Genomic DNA, 15,038 nt, shown 5'->3' with positions numbered 1-15,038 from the left:
CCTGCTTGTGATTCTTCAGGTTGTCCCTCCCCACTTTCTGTGGAATGAAGTCCTAATTCTTTATGAGAACATAAAAGATCCCTGTAACCTGACTCCTGATTATTCCCTTGCACTTTCCTCTGCTCCAGCCTTTGTGGCCTGATTACAGTTCCCTCCATGCCATATTCCTTCATGTACTTCTGCCTTTGGCCTATCTTGTGTTTTGCTCGGAGTACCATTCCCCATTATTATGTACACCTGTAATAGATCCCTTAGCAGGCCGGGGATTTAGCTCAGTGGTTCCACCACCAGCCTTGAAAGCACAAGTTCCCGAGTTTGATCCCTGGTACCAAAAACAAAAACAAAAACAGAACCCCTTAGGACTTATTCCAAACATGTCTATTCTAAAACCTTTGCCAAGTAGAGAAAGTTGTTTCTTCCTTGATGTACTTTGTACACAACTTTCTTATGACATTTTAACATTAATTTTTTGAATATTTGCCTGTATATATGTCTTCTACATAAATTGTAAGCGTCTCAGGGACTGGGGCCATGTCTAACTCCTGGACACTGTGTGTGACACACGTGTTTGATTAATAAAGGAAAGAGAAATTGTTTTTTCACTTTAAATTTTATAAAGCATTGCTGTGAGTCATGTCTACTTCTTTTCATAACTTTTTGGACTAATTGCTTCAGCCAGACTTCTAAAGCCCATTATAGAATCCACTTTCTCTAATATTGTTAGTAAGTCATATTTTTCTTAAAGAGGCAATGGACACACATATGTTGCTTTTTTCTTACCACCTGAATGTGCAATTCCTTAATTGGGAGCTCTCTATCCCGAGGTCAGTAATACTGGTATCTTTGGTACACAGAATATACATGATACTCATATAGGATATCAATATGTCATATATTGTTGAGAGCAATGCTACATAATTTTAGGGAAAAACCATTTGATTAGGCCTAGTTCTCCTGCCTACGGGCCAGCTATGGCATTTTGAGACATAATTCCATTTTGGCCCCCGGTCACAACTGAGACCTCAATGATCCGGTGATGCTGTGATGCTCCAGGACAAGATTACACCAGCTGAAGACATCCTGGGAGGAACAAAATCTTCACCTACTCAGTTCCTCATTGTTCTTGGATTGTTACACTCTGTTTATCTGGATGTACTAAACTCTCTGCAAGTCATTTGTTACTTCTCCTGATGGGGGTTTCTTCTTTGTGGCCGAGAGCAGCACTGATCAGGCCCAAAGCTCAGCTTCTTCTCAAAGGCTCATTTTTCTACCTTTCCTGCATAATAAATTAATTCGCCTTGTGCTGCTGTGGCTCGCAGGAGACTAGGACTCACTGCAGAAGTTCTAGTAACGTCCCCTTTCCCTGTTCCCTACAATATATGATATTATAAATTATATTAATTTGTTTTACAAGAAAATCTTGTTTCTCAGCACCTGGCTTAGTCTGTTCAGATTGCCATAACAAAATACCTTAGGCTGAGGACTGTATAAACAACAGAATGCACTGCCTCTACCTGCTATAGAGCCTGGGAAGTCCAAGATGAAGATGCTGAAGATTAAGGGTCCAGTGCAGGCTCACCCTCTGCTGCATAGCTATGGCATCTTTTCACTGTGTTCTCCTGGGTGGAACTGGCACACAAGCTCCCCCAGGGCTCCTCTGTCAGTATGCTATTCCCATTCCCCAGGGCTCCACCTTTAATATGTCATTATCTCTCAAAGGCTCCAGCTGATAATATTGTCACCTTGGAGGTTAGGTATTAGCAGATGAATTTTTAGAGAACACAAACATTCACATAATAGCAGTACCCATAATAGTTTAAGGAGTTAATTTCCTTAGATCACTTTTTCTCTCTTTATGTATGTATATGTGCACGCACATATATATTCTTTAATGTGTAAATTTGTGTGGCAAAGTCATATTAAATAGTAATTTCAACTAAACGCAATCAATTAGCTTTTTATTTTCCTCTGGTAATTTCTGTATGCCTCATAGCATAATGCCTCTGGATTTTTACATCTATAGGTCCTGAATATATATGTTCTCGATGATGATATTCCTGAGCTTAATGAATATTTTCGGGTGACCCTGGTTTCTACAGTTCCGGGAGATGGGAAACTGGGTTCAACTCCCACCAGTGGCGCAAGCATAGATCCTGAGAAGGAAACCACAGATATCACCATCAAAGCTAGCGATCATCCCTACGGTAAGCCACCTGTTGTGAGGACGGGTCCCTCTCCTCGGTGCACTTGGTTTTAGACCTTCCTAAGAAGGGACTTTTTGCAAATGATTGAAGTAGAATGGAGACCGTCTCACTTCTAAGCCTCCATTTTGGGGAAGATTGCTTCTGAAAAAAGATACAAAGATCAATTTCTGAACATATATAATTTGGCAAGTTTTTTGCAGGATTATTTAAAATGAAAAAAGTACTTCCACTTATGGCTATCAGAATTCCTTCACTTGAAGATTCCTTTATGCATACAAGGCAAGATGAATGTTATTATGTAGCACAAATGTATACTAAAAAGCTAAAATGAATTACCTTATGCTGGCGTACTAATATCTAAGTAATTGAAGTACTTTGTAATTTATATTTTATTGGGCTTAAAGATGTGATCCCTGTCATTTACATTAATTTGTGCTTTATTCTTGAAAGTGATAATTTTCTCAATTGGGGAACTAAAATCATAGATGTCTGCTTGAGTAAATTCAGATTTTTTAAATTGAAAAGCATGTTTCTTGTGAAGGAATAAAGCAAGAACACTGTTAAAAAAATGTATGGATAGGAAATCTGAAAAGCTCTCCATTCTGGTTTTTATAGTTAAATTTTTTTGAAAGTGTTGCAGATCCTTTAGGGTATCATTAATCCTGTTCTACAATAAGGATTGATTCTAAAGGATTAATTCCAAAGATCCCACTTAAGTCTGAGTAAGTGTTTGAAAATAAATATTTTTAAAATGCAGTGTTCCTTTAATTGATACCTCTTTAGGGGAAAAAAAGGCTTTCTTTGAGAAAAGACAAGGAAAATAACATTTTTACTTTTCCTCCTTTTTTTTTTTTTTGGTACTAAGGCTTGAACTCGGGTCCTTGTGCTAGTGGGGCAGGTGGCGGAACCACTGAGCTAAATCCCCAGCAACATTTTTACTTCTAATATGAAAGCGTATACACATATTCCATATCAAGAGCATGTTAAGCAAATCTTTACTAAAATCTTTTTACACGAAAGCCTTCAGGGCTTTAGCCTGGTGATGAAAACTGGTGCAAGTCTGCTTGAGATGAGTAAGGAATCCTGCACAGAGCCTCAGGCCAGAGGATCCCAAGTTCAAGGGCCTGTATCAAAAAACACAAGCAAGCAGATTCCTGTAGGTGACCCAAGGTGCCCTGTCTCCCGTGCCCCAGCCTTGCTGCAGTTCTCCACAGAGCGGCCTCCCCAGCCGGAGGACGCCATGAGCTTGCCCGCCAGCAGCGTGCCGCACGTCACCATGCAGGAGGAGGATGGAGAAGTCAAATTACTGGTCATCCGTGCACAGGGCCTCCTTGGGAGGGTGACTGCGCAATTCAGAACCATGTCCTTGACAGCGTCCAGTCCCGAGGACTACCAGGTGGGTCCCTGTGCCCTTGGGAGCTGCATTTGAGCTGGTAAAGTGGGTGCAGCGCTTCTTATGGAGGATTGGAAGAGTCTCGCACTGAATCTAGACCCACTATTCAGGGAAAATAAGCACTGATGGTTTTTTGGCTTTTACATTTATGTGAATTAAGGTGCCTGATTGCATTGAAATCTGACGCTTAAATGGCTACCATTTTGCTTTTTTCTTATACTTTATACTTGCCACAGGCTTCTCTTATGTTGTTACAGGTTTTATATTAATGCTACAGATTTGGATTGCCTATATTTAAAGTTGAGTTTCTCAACTAACTCAAATTCTTTTACCTAGATCCATCAGACAAAGCCAAAATTGCAAAGAGGTGATCCATGTCTTTCCCATTTCAATTATTTCTTCTTTAAGTGATAAGTAGCATGGATATTGAATGTGGCATCCAAAAGCAGGGGATTTAGAACTGGACAGAACTGGGGTTTGCCTGGACCTCAGAATGTGACCTGTTCCATACATGCCTGAATGTAGCAACACCAAGGGCCACTCCCTCTTCTCATTGGCTCTGGTACTCTTTGTTTGTGAGTGCTCCTGATTTTTTCTAGACAGTCCTTCCCAGGAAGAATTTTATATCCTTCAATATTTTTGTTTTCCTAAATAATCTTTTTCTTTGAATTTAATTTTATTCTTCCTGTTTTTCACTTTCTTTCTAGAAAGACCCACACAATCACACAATAGTGTAACATTAAATAATTTATACTCACTTTCCCTCTGAACCCCCAGAAACCTTGGATGGCCAAATTCAATTAATCTTAACTGTCTTTGCTAAATTGTCTTGGATCTCTCCTTTTGCAACCTTTTTCATAGACAAGTTATATATTTTTGACCTTGACATTTATTCTCTTTAAGATGATATATAACATATTCCATAAGACATCAGTTTGGTTTAATGTTGTGTTCTCTGTATTCTCTTAAAGCAATACTTTAGTCTTCCCATTGATAATCTTCAATTTCTAATTAAACCAAGTATCTCAAGCTTCCAGTTGTATTATCATTTTCTTTACTAAGTAAAACAAAACAGAAGATCCTCCTGGCCTCCCTTCACCGGTACTGACACATCCTGGTTGTTGTATGTCACCACCTTGAACTGATGCCTTTGCTTATCTCTGACAGCCTGATGGCTTTTGCCATCAGCCTTCCTTTGATGCTTCACCTCTCCTTGCCTGCATTAGCATAAAAGCAAGATTTCTTAGGTGCCATATGTGAGAATGTGTTAAGGGGAAGAAGGAGAGGAGTGAGGAGGAGTGTGTAAAGAAGCGGAAGTAATTGAATTGCAGATGTCACTGTTCTTAACCTTATTCTCATAGAAGTTCTCAGTGATCCGCAGCCTCAGGTTGCTTCCATCCCAGCTGGGTGGATGACATTGAATAGCTAGTTAGTTACTCAGTGAGACTTTGGGGTGGGGAGTGCTCAGGGCCTGTGATCTGAGAGAGGTGGGTGTTGGAGCCCTAGGCTGGGTACTCAGGGAAAGCTTCCTGGCTTCAGGCTGAGCTCTGAAGTGGAAGGAGGGGAACAGTGCATAAAGGGGGGAAGAGAACTGCTTGAGACTGGTAAATGGCTGGAGAGGAGTCAGTGAAGGAAGGGCACCGGCTGTAGGAGGCCTGCAGGTGGCGAGGGTTTCCACAGTGTGGAAAGCAAAGTGTGGCAAGAGAGAAGCTCTGCGTGGACTGGATCACTCAAGGCCTTAGAGATCTTGCTGCACGTTTGGATCTTTTAACAAGGAGAAGTGATTGAAAGGGGTTGCGTATTCACAAAAGGTCACGAGGCTGAATTGTGAGAACAGATTCGAATCTGATACGCAAAGACAAGTAAGCAGACAGACAGTGGTGCAAGGCAAGACGTGGTGGTGTCTTGAGCCAGGCTGGTGACAGTGGAGGTGAAAAGGGCTCTGTGGGCTCAAATATTTTTGAATTAGACGGCGGGATTTGAGGGTTATTTGGTGTGAAGGATAAGGCAGAAAAGGGCTACTAGAATGTGTCCCCAGGGCCTGGCACCTCACTGATCCACAAGTTAACTATGTGGGAAGGATTTGATAAGATATAGTTTGTAAGGAAAGATCATAAATTTGACATTGTGGTGGAACTTATAGGTAAAATTTCAAATAAGTATTAAGATTTAAGTCTATCAGAGGCTGGAGATGCAAATTTGAGGTGAGAACACACGCATAGTATGAAAGGCTCCCAGCTCCTGCTCAGGGAACCAAAGATGCCACACCGAGGGGACAAGCACCGCTGATCGGCCGTCCAGGCAGACCCCCGGGCCGGTAAACTCAGCCCCAGCCAAAAGTTAGAAGGACGAAGTTTAACGAAGGGAGACTCTCTACATGGAAAGATGAAAAGTGGAAAGCAGAAGACAGAGAGATAGCTGCCCTGACAAGGAATCAGGGCAGGGGGTCTGGAAAGATGGGGGACCCAGGGCCCTTTGTTCCCAGCTACTTTTATAGGGGGTTGAACGGCCCTTCCCCTCCAGCTGGAACTCGCTGGAACTGGACTGGGTTCCGGGCACCTCTGCCTAGTGTCATTTCTTCTGGTGGTCTATGTGCAGCTTCTTCCCGACTGTTTGCTTGGCCTACCTTTTAAGGCCTTGTCTTTGCAGTGGGTGCTGATTGGCAAGGTAGTGCCTTATTCTTATTCATGGTTAGCTCAGAGTTAGTAAGGGGTGGATGGTATCTGTTGTACTCTATAATGACCCCAGAGTGAACAAAAAAGTGACTCTAGGGTGAGTACACACGTGTATAAGTGTGTATTAGTGCATAGTGTGTGTACACACTGCCTCCTGGCTTCCCCTGTGTTTTATTGGGAGGTGCAGCTGATTGTTTGTGCTCTTGGCTTTCTCTCTGTGTCCTGCCTGTCAGCTGTTTTTCTGATCTGTTGGTACCTTTCTTTATCTCCTTTCTCTTCCCCTCCCCCTCCCTGTCTCCCTCCCCGCCCCACCCCCCATCCTTGACTTGTTTCCCAGGGGAGCTTCTCTAGTAAAATTTGTTTTTAACTCCTTCTGGTTAGGATTAGCTAAAAGACCTAAGGAGGCCCCTATTTTATTTTCTTGTCTGCAGACCCCTGTCCCTACAAGGTGGTGGATACAGTGTCTAGAAAGAATCTGATGAGCAGTTTTTAGAGATTGGAAGGAAAGTGTTAAAATTGGCAATGCATAGTGAAAAGGATGAGGTAGCATGGTAGAAAGAAAAAGTGAGAGTGTATGATACCATGGAATACCAAAGAACATGTTCCAGAAGAACAGATAGCAATTGTGTACAAGATGGCTGAGTTCAAATAAGAAAGTTTCCTGTGAAAGTTAAATGTCACTTCTGTTGTTAAAACTTGTAGGATTACTCCATTGGCTACTAAAATCTGGGTAAAGTTAATTACTTCTCACTGAGCTGTGTACCTTTTATAAAAATTATTTCAATCATTTTAATCAATGGTTAACATTTTTTTCTGGAATGTTCTTCACAGAGTCAAAATTTTGTCTTGGCTGCTTTTGTATTGCAAGCATCAAAAATGTTTCCCTGCACATACAACATGTTTGACACCACTGAAAAGGCGAATAAATGAGGGAAAGTGAATTGGCACTTGGGTTCCTCCACTTAGATTTGGAATCATTAGTAGCTCCATGAGGTGAAGTAGAGCAGCTCACCCAAACTTGACACTAGAAAATTTTAAACAACTTGAAAGCATTCTCATACCTTCAGAGGAAAATGCTTATATGAAATAGTGGAGGAAAAGGAACCTTCAGACTGATTTGGAGTAACTCTTTGTTTTTCTTAAGTATGTGAACTTTTCTGAAGGGAGATCTATATTATGAATTCTAACCTCAAGTATAATAAAGGAAAGATTACTGCCAAATGGAATGATAGGTGTTATTGCTTAGACCCTCAGAATGAAAATGCCATCATTATTATGCCCTGAGTATTTAAATGTCTCAATTATATTGGGGCTGGAGATTTAGCTCAGCGGTTCCGGTGCCTGCCTTGCAAGCTCAAGGTCCCGAGTTCAATCCCCTGTACCAAAACAAAAAACAAAACAAACTTCTCCATTATATAATTTTAATAGCCCTAAATGTGGTTGGTTGGAGAATTCCGTGTATTGTACTGAAATAGCTCTTCAGGCATTTGTGGTTGTCACTTATTAAGATTTTTCTTTTGCCTTGACTACTGTTCTGATGAATAGGCAAATAAAGTTCAAATCCATCTATCTCCTTTATTTAGTTTAAGGCTGTGTAACTAGAATAGTGAGCACTATTCATATCCACTGAAGTGGTTTTAATTTTGTACAATATTTTACTTAAGTTCTTCTGTTTCAGTATTTATAACAATTTGGTAGATCACAAACATTCTCATTTTGCAATTTCAGATACTGAATAATTATAATCTAATGAATAAACCTTTCATTTGTATTTCAGAGTGTTGCTGGCACATTAGAGTTTCAACCAGGAGAAAGATATAAATATGTTTTTGTCAACATCACTGATAATTCTATCCCTGAACTGGAAAAATCTTTTAAAGTTGAGTTGTTAAACTTGGAGGGAGGAGGTAAGTAAGACTGGTGATTCAGAAATACGCAGTATTTACCTGTCTGCCTACCATGATGACGGTAGATTCTGTTCATTAAAGAGTCCTTTTAATTAGAAAAAAGTACTGTTAACACAGTAATTATACAAATTTGTGGGATTCAGTGGACACTTCCTTACATGCATACATAGTGCTTTGATCATGTCCAGCCTCCCTTTTACCCTCTCTTTCCCCCTTCTTCCTCTCTCTCTCCCAGTCCCTTTTCCCTGCCCTCATAGGACCTCTTCCACTTTCAGGTCATCCTTTTCATTGTTTGTTTTTTGTTTCCACATATGAGAGATAATATGTGATGCTTGTCTATGCCTGGCTTATTTTGTTTAACACAATGTTCTCCAGGTCCATCATTTCAAATGACATGATTCCATCCTTTATTGTTGTGTAATATTCCATTCCATATAGATCGTATTTCCTTCATCCATTCATCTATTGTTGGGCACCGAGGCTGGCTCCCTATCTTGACTAGAAGTCAAGTTCGAGCATAGTGCCATAGTAAACATGGGTGTGCAGGTGTCTCTCTTTATACTAACTTCCTGTCCTTCAGATAAATACCCAGGAGTGATATAGTTAGGTCATATGATGGTTCTATCTTTAGTATTTTGGGAAACCTTCATATTGTTTTCCATAGTGGCTGTTCTAATTTACATTCCCACCCACAGTGTGTAATTCTTCTTTTTCTCTATTACCTCTCCAGCACTTATTAATACTATTTTTATAGTAGCAATCCTGGCTTACATATTTAGTGAGTGTATTACTAGATTTTGGAGAGTTTAGCCTGAAAGCTAGTATTTCCTTCAGGGTTATGGTAAACATGCTTTCTTGGTAAAAGGAATATTCCTATCTCTCTACATAAATTTTGAGTATTAGTTTTACAAATTTATATTCAACTCAATTTTCTGTGAGGTTTGGTGAATTTTCAGGAATATCTCCTTTTATTATATGAATATTGCCTATTGGGTTATTTCCCTTTTATTACCCATTGCTATTTTCCCAAAGTAAATGTGCTTTCAGAAGGAAATGATACAATTATCCGCAATCACTGAATTACAATTGTCATTTATACCAGGTATTCCTAAAACCACCTCTGTGTGTACCTCCTTTTTTTCTTTCAGCTGTTTATTTGCCCATGTTTGCAGTGCATGTTTGTTTTGCATCTGCTGTGTGCAGTTGGTGCATATCCATGACCCATCTTAATCCCTTTTTCCTCCCTCCCTCCACCACCCCTCCATTCTGTGGTCCCCTTCCCATTTGAGAAAGACCCATCTTCCTACGTCCTGTTGTCTGTCTTTTACTTTGCTCTTTAATCATGATTTGGGTTTCTCATGTAAGAGAAACCATGCGATATTGAAGCTTGTGTGTCTGATTTATTTCACTTAACATTATGGCCTCAAGGTGCATCCATTTTCCTACAGATGACTAAGGTTTATCCTTCTTTATGGCAGAGTAGTACTCCATTATGTGTAAACACATTTTCTTTATCCATTCATCTGAATTTTCACTGTAGATCCTTTAAAGATACATCAAGGTAACACAAGTAAAAACCAATCCTTTTAGGTAGTCTGTGTGAAATTATTATCACTAAAAGAGTTCAATAATACCTTATCCTCAATTTTAATATTTAGAAAGCTCTAATTATCAAAGATGTTTGGAGGTAAAACTCATGACATGGCATCTGTATTGAATGAAGTTATTTATATTTACCTTGTATAGATGAGCTATTTATAGATGCCTCTTTGCAGAAGTACTGATGTGTTTGATTACCAAGTGTTTACTGGGAGTGTTTCAGAATCCAAGTGCCATGCCCTGTGTTACTTTTGTAATTATAGGAAATGGAAAGTTGGCATGGTATTCTTCAGGACAGTCCCTTTTGCTATAAAATTATTATATATTACTATCTATGTTATTTTGATTCACAAACAGTCATAGTATATAAGCCAGATAAAGAGAGGTTCAGTAGGACACATATATTAAAATTGTCTTTGTGTATGAAGTGGTCCTTTGGGTGAAGTCTGCAGATTTCCCTTTCCTGTGTGCCCACCTGGGAGAAGGCAAAGCAGACCAAGCTCGTGCTTGGGAGCGGGGGTTTGATTAAACAAGCGGTGTCACGGTTTGGTGAGCGCTCGGCACAGGAGATATGTGCTGGGTGACCTCACCAGCTGGTGGCGTGCAAAGACCCCGGCTCTGCTTGTCCCCTGGAGAGGAGCCCCACACCTTGAAATCATCATCCCATGACAGGACTTGCATTAGTCAAAAAGCTACTGTAAAATATTTGCAAAGCTGCCCTTTGTATCACAGCCAAAATTTCTTATTTAATAGAAAGCCGAAATGTTAACACCGACTTATTACGGAGCCCCAAATATCCGTGTTGCCCCTTTCTCTCCCACTGGAGCTTGTACCCAGGGCCTTGCTCATGCTACGTGGCACTTTACCACTCGACTGCGCACAGACTCTGAGCATCGAATATTCCTGAGATGATATGTGTGAACAAAGTGATACTTGTGATTTTATGGAGAAACTTTCCCCCATCTATAGAAAATGCATTGCTGTCTACTAAATGAGCATAAATACACATTTGCAAGTGAATTCTGGTGTTTCTTTTTAAGCAGTAGTGACAGAGTCAGTTTTTCTCGGTAAGTGGGCATTGGAAGAAAGGAAATGTTGCCAGTGGTCTCCACTCCCACACTCGTACCTAGACTCTGCCTCATTGTGGGACAACTTGGAGAGCTACAATCTCCTGACGATCCAGGGAACATTCCCTACCCCATACTGTCTTGTCCTCAAAGCTGTTCTGATCTGCTGCTGGCCACAGCCTGAGGAGAGGTTTTGTGCTAGCCAAAGTATGGATAGTGGTAAACATCACATCTCCTCCCCATGACTTCTAGGTAGTTTGGGAGCAGTACTGCAGAGTCACTGGAAATCTGCTCGTCTGTTAGGTCTTTCACGTGATTTTAGGTCCTGGGTGACTCAGTTGGGGATATCTGGAATATCTGGTCCTATGGAGGGGGAAAAACAGCAGGACAGGTGTTAAGCCAGTGCCTTAATCAGGGAGGGAAATGGGTAAAAGTGCATATGTACGGGTTGGCTTTGCTTTTTTTACCTGCTTTTCATAATTCTTATTACTGCCCTCCTTTCTTGTTTGCAAACATTTGGCCAAATAATGGTTGGAGTATAAGGATTGAGGGTGTTACTACTTTGCCTGTATTGTAGTCTTTATGTATTACCAAGGCATTTTATATTTTCACCATATTATTTTCCATTGTTTTATTTTTTCTTTACAACATTTCTATGAAAGGCAACACCATGTAGGTGAGAAAGATGAGGTAGCAGAAGTGTCTTACTGCAGGTTTTCCAGCTGGTGTGTCTCCCAATCAGGCCTAGTCTTGCTTATCCCAGTGTTGATGGCAAGGTTGAGAATGGTAAATGCTGTTGGGGTTTGACTATGTGGAGGGGGGAAATGTTCTGTGGATTTCTCTAATTTTGAAATTTTTTTTAGCACTAAGGTCACTGTAGCAGATATATAGGCCTAAGTGTATTACTGATATTATATACCACGTGGGTATTTTTTAAATGTCAGAAAACAATTTACACTGCCGTAAATAGAAGAAGGCTTAAAGATAAAATGATGAAATAGTTGGAAATGTGAACTACCAACCACAATTGACATGGACTCTTTCCTGAAACAATGAATGACGTTGTTACTTAGTAGCTTGACTGGTGTTATGATGCAGTAATGTTCTGCAGTGGTCTGCTTTCTATGGAAGAATGTGTGTCACTGGTGAATATGATTGCGTTCTCCTCTTGCTGTGTTTGAAGAGCTCTTAGCTTTCTCATTGTGTCAGTGCGTGTTGTGTGGGCTGTGTCTCCGCCTGTCCCTGGTGCAGTGGCTGAGATCTTTAGGGTTGATGGCAGTGGTCATGGTGATGGGGACATGGAACGCTTCCTCCCGACTCTCCACAGACGTGGTAAGCAGCTGCCCCTCGGTCCTTTCCTAGTGCGTTTTTATTTTAATGTCTCTTTGCAGAGGCAGCAGTACTAACCCCTACTGACGCCTAGAATGTGTTGGTCCTTTACATATTTTATCTCGCTAACCATCTCTGCAACTTGGTAAAGTGCCGTTTGCTCCACGTTTGTCACCTGCTAGAAAGTGGCGGAGTCTGAGTCACTTCCCTGTCTGTCCTAAGCCGAGGCTCTGGTCTCTCTGGGCCTCTAATGCAGCTCCTTGAGTCTGACCAGACAGGAATTGTGCTTGCATGGCGTTTGTAAAAGTAGTTGTTGAAAAATATTTTATATAGCTTTGAGTATCGAAAAGGAGATAAATGGAACATTTATATTTTCATGTTAAATGCACCATACTTATTTACTGTACAAAAAGAACCGTGAGTTTCTATGTGTAGCATTGACTCAAAACAAATGGGAAAAGAAATGAGGAATAAAATAGATGGGGAGATTTCAATTGCCAGTTGGTAGGGGGAATATTGAAAAGAAGATGGCTTCCGAAATGGATTCACAAATGTGACTCTGCTTTTTGCTTTGCGTATTTTTTCATATGTGAAGAGAATATTTAGAATACTTGATGGCTGAAAGAGAGCACTTTTACTTCTCAGAGGTTCCTTTCCCAATGCCAGGTTGCTAATTGGAGTGTCAGAACTCACGTTTCCACCCCTGCATTCCTAACTTCCATCAGTGCCTCATTGGTTTCTCTCTCTTTAATTGCTACCTAGAGAGTTTTTCTTTTTCTTTTCTTTTTTTGGTCTCAGTAATACAAAATAAAAACTGAATGTACTTGTTAGGAAAATAGAAGCTTCTTTAGATCTTAGCATCTTTTTAGTTATAGGATTGGACTGTTTGGGATCAAATTGATAGTAAGAGAATGTGAAAGTAGGCCTTGAATTGATGCACATTGGAGGCCAGGAATTTATTCAGCTAGATTGACTAAAATCATGGGGAAACTACTGTTTCATTAAAGTAAACGTCAGTCTGGCTCAAGTTCTGTTGAGGTCAGTGGGGGTCGTGGGAGACCTTCCTCCTGTATTCTCTGAAGAATGTTCTTTTTCACAGAGAAGAAAAAGAAAAACAAGTTTTCTTCATTCATCTCCAAGTACTTCTGCAGCATGTGTGTACCAAGTTGGTGCCAGTGTAGAGAGAGGTCATAAAAACATGAGTATATGTGGCAACCATTTGTGTCTGCCTTTCTTTCTAAAACAAATGAGAATGTACTCTGTGAATGGAATGGCTCTTTTCAAAAGTTGCTCTTGGCTTTTTCTGTGGTTTGTAAATTACTGATTAACATTTTCCTGCTACTTGTTGGAACTTGTCCCTCAGCCAGCCTAGGAGTGGCTTCCCAGATCCTGGTGACCGTGGCAGCCCCTGACCACGTGCATGGCGTGTTCGAGTTTAGCCCAGAGTCGCTCCTTGTGAGTGGAACTGAACCAGAAGATGGGCACAGCACTGTGTTGCTAAATGTGAGTACTTTTTCCCTGTGTTCCTACTCTGTGTTCTTTAAAATAAATGTTTTATTGTATTATGAAGATTTGTTTTCTGGGGTTTTTTTCCTGTAGGTGGAAAGGAATGAGCCCATTGGCACAGACATTACAAATTGATAATTGAATAGTGATTTGGCATTTGTCTGAGTTTAATTGTGCATATAAATTCATTTTATTATTCTGAAGTCTAGATTTCTGACCCTTTAAGGAGAAATACAATGAAGCTGTACTATGAGTATTTATGTTATGTAGATTTTTCTTTGAGATCAGACAGACTGTGGAAACAGACATCTCTAAAATACCAGTGTCTAAGCACAACAGAAATTTGTTTTTCACTCATGGTATTCATCCAACCTAACTGATCACTGGTCATCTGTTCACTTTAGAGACCAGGAATTACGGAGCCTGCTGCTCAGCAGGAGTTTCTATCTTAACTTCTTTCCTTCTTCTTCCTTTTGTTCTCCCTTCTTCTTTTTGTGGCACTGAGGATTGAGCCTAGGGCCTCCTGTAAGCTCAGCAAGTACTGTTCCCTCAGCTGCATCCCTAGTCCCTTTCTGCCTTATTTTGAGACAGGGTCTCGCTAAGTTGCCCAGTGCTCCCAGCTTATCTGATTTTGAGACCAAGTCTCGCTGAATTGCCCAGTAGCTGCTGGGACTACAGGTGTACTCCTCCGTACCTGTTTCCCCCAGTTCTTTCTGAACCTGATTTTCATTCTTTATACTTGGATTTCCATGGTCACAGCAAGTCACATGGCCATGCCTAATGTGGAGGGTGAAGTACAGTCCTGTTCTGCTATTTCCCAGAAGGGAAAAGAATTCCAAAACATTTGTGAACAGAAGTGTTAAGAATAACTCTATATGGTTGTGTGTGTGGTTGTGTATCTCTGTGTGTGTGCACATGTGTGCGTGTGTGTGTGTCTGTGTGTTCATTCTGCTTGGTGCCAGCAGAAATTCATAAGGATTCTATTGTTTAGTGACCCAGGCAAGATAGAAGTTTTCTTAGTGCTTTTATACAGATAATGAAGAAAATCTCCCAGACATGTTCTTCTGTATTACTAGGGCAGATCTTCAATAAACTGTTGTGGAACTAATTGACCAACTTTAGAAAGAATAGCTACTTAGAAAAGAGAACAAAGAATTAGGGAGAAAGATCACATTTTAATAAAATTATTATCTATAATTTTATTTTGAACTAGCAATCATTTGAAGTACAAATAAAAATTATTTTTGAGGATAAGAAATTGGGAGTTATTTTTGAATATGTCTAAGCTGTTCACTCTTCTTAATGTATTAAAAAAATTTCTTCCTTTTTAAATGCATTTTATTATACCTTGGGCCAAA

At 40.3% G+C, this 15,038-nt stretch overlaps 1 protein-coding gene across 3 annotated transcripts in view; it reads left to right on the top strand.

Annotated features, from left to right (window-relative positions):
* LOC147822404 (adhesion G protein-coupled receptor V1-like) overlaps positions 1 to 9,473 on the top strand; it is a 48,102-nt gene extending 38,629 nt beyond the window's left edge. For 2 of the 3 annotated variants that reach the window (XR_015445713.1, XR_015445712.1), the window contains 2 exons: positions 2,024 to 2,204; positions 2,405 to 3,391. Coding sequence is in view for 1 of the 3 variants with exons in the window: in XM_087196870.1 (XP_087052996.1) it covers positions 2,024 to 2,204; positions 3,398 to 3,600; positions 8,050 to 8,187 (522 nt within the window). In the remaining 2 variants the exon portion in view is untranslated. The other variant, XM_087196870.1, reaches the window with a different exon arrangement.
* The last annotated feature ends 5,565 nt before the right edge of the window (positions 9,474 to 15,038 follow it).

This window comes from Heterocephalus glaber, unplaced genomic scaffold, assembly GCF_053883595.1.
Source record: "Heterocephalus glaber isolate CG9 unplaced genomic scaffold, H.glaber_assembly_v1.0 deba00001625, whole genome shotgun sequence".
Classification (NCBI taxonomy): Eukaryota; Metazoa; Chordata; class Mammalia; order Rodentia; family Bathyergidae; genus Heterocephalus; species Heterocephalus glaber.
Note: the sequence above shows the minus strand (reverse complement) of the source record. Positions and strands in the feature narration are given on the sequence as shown.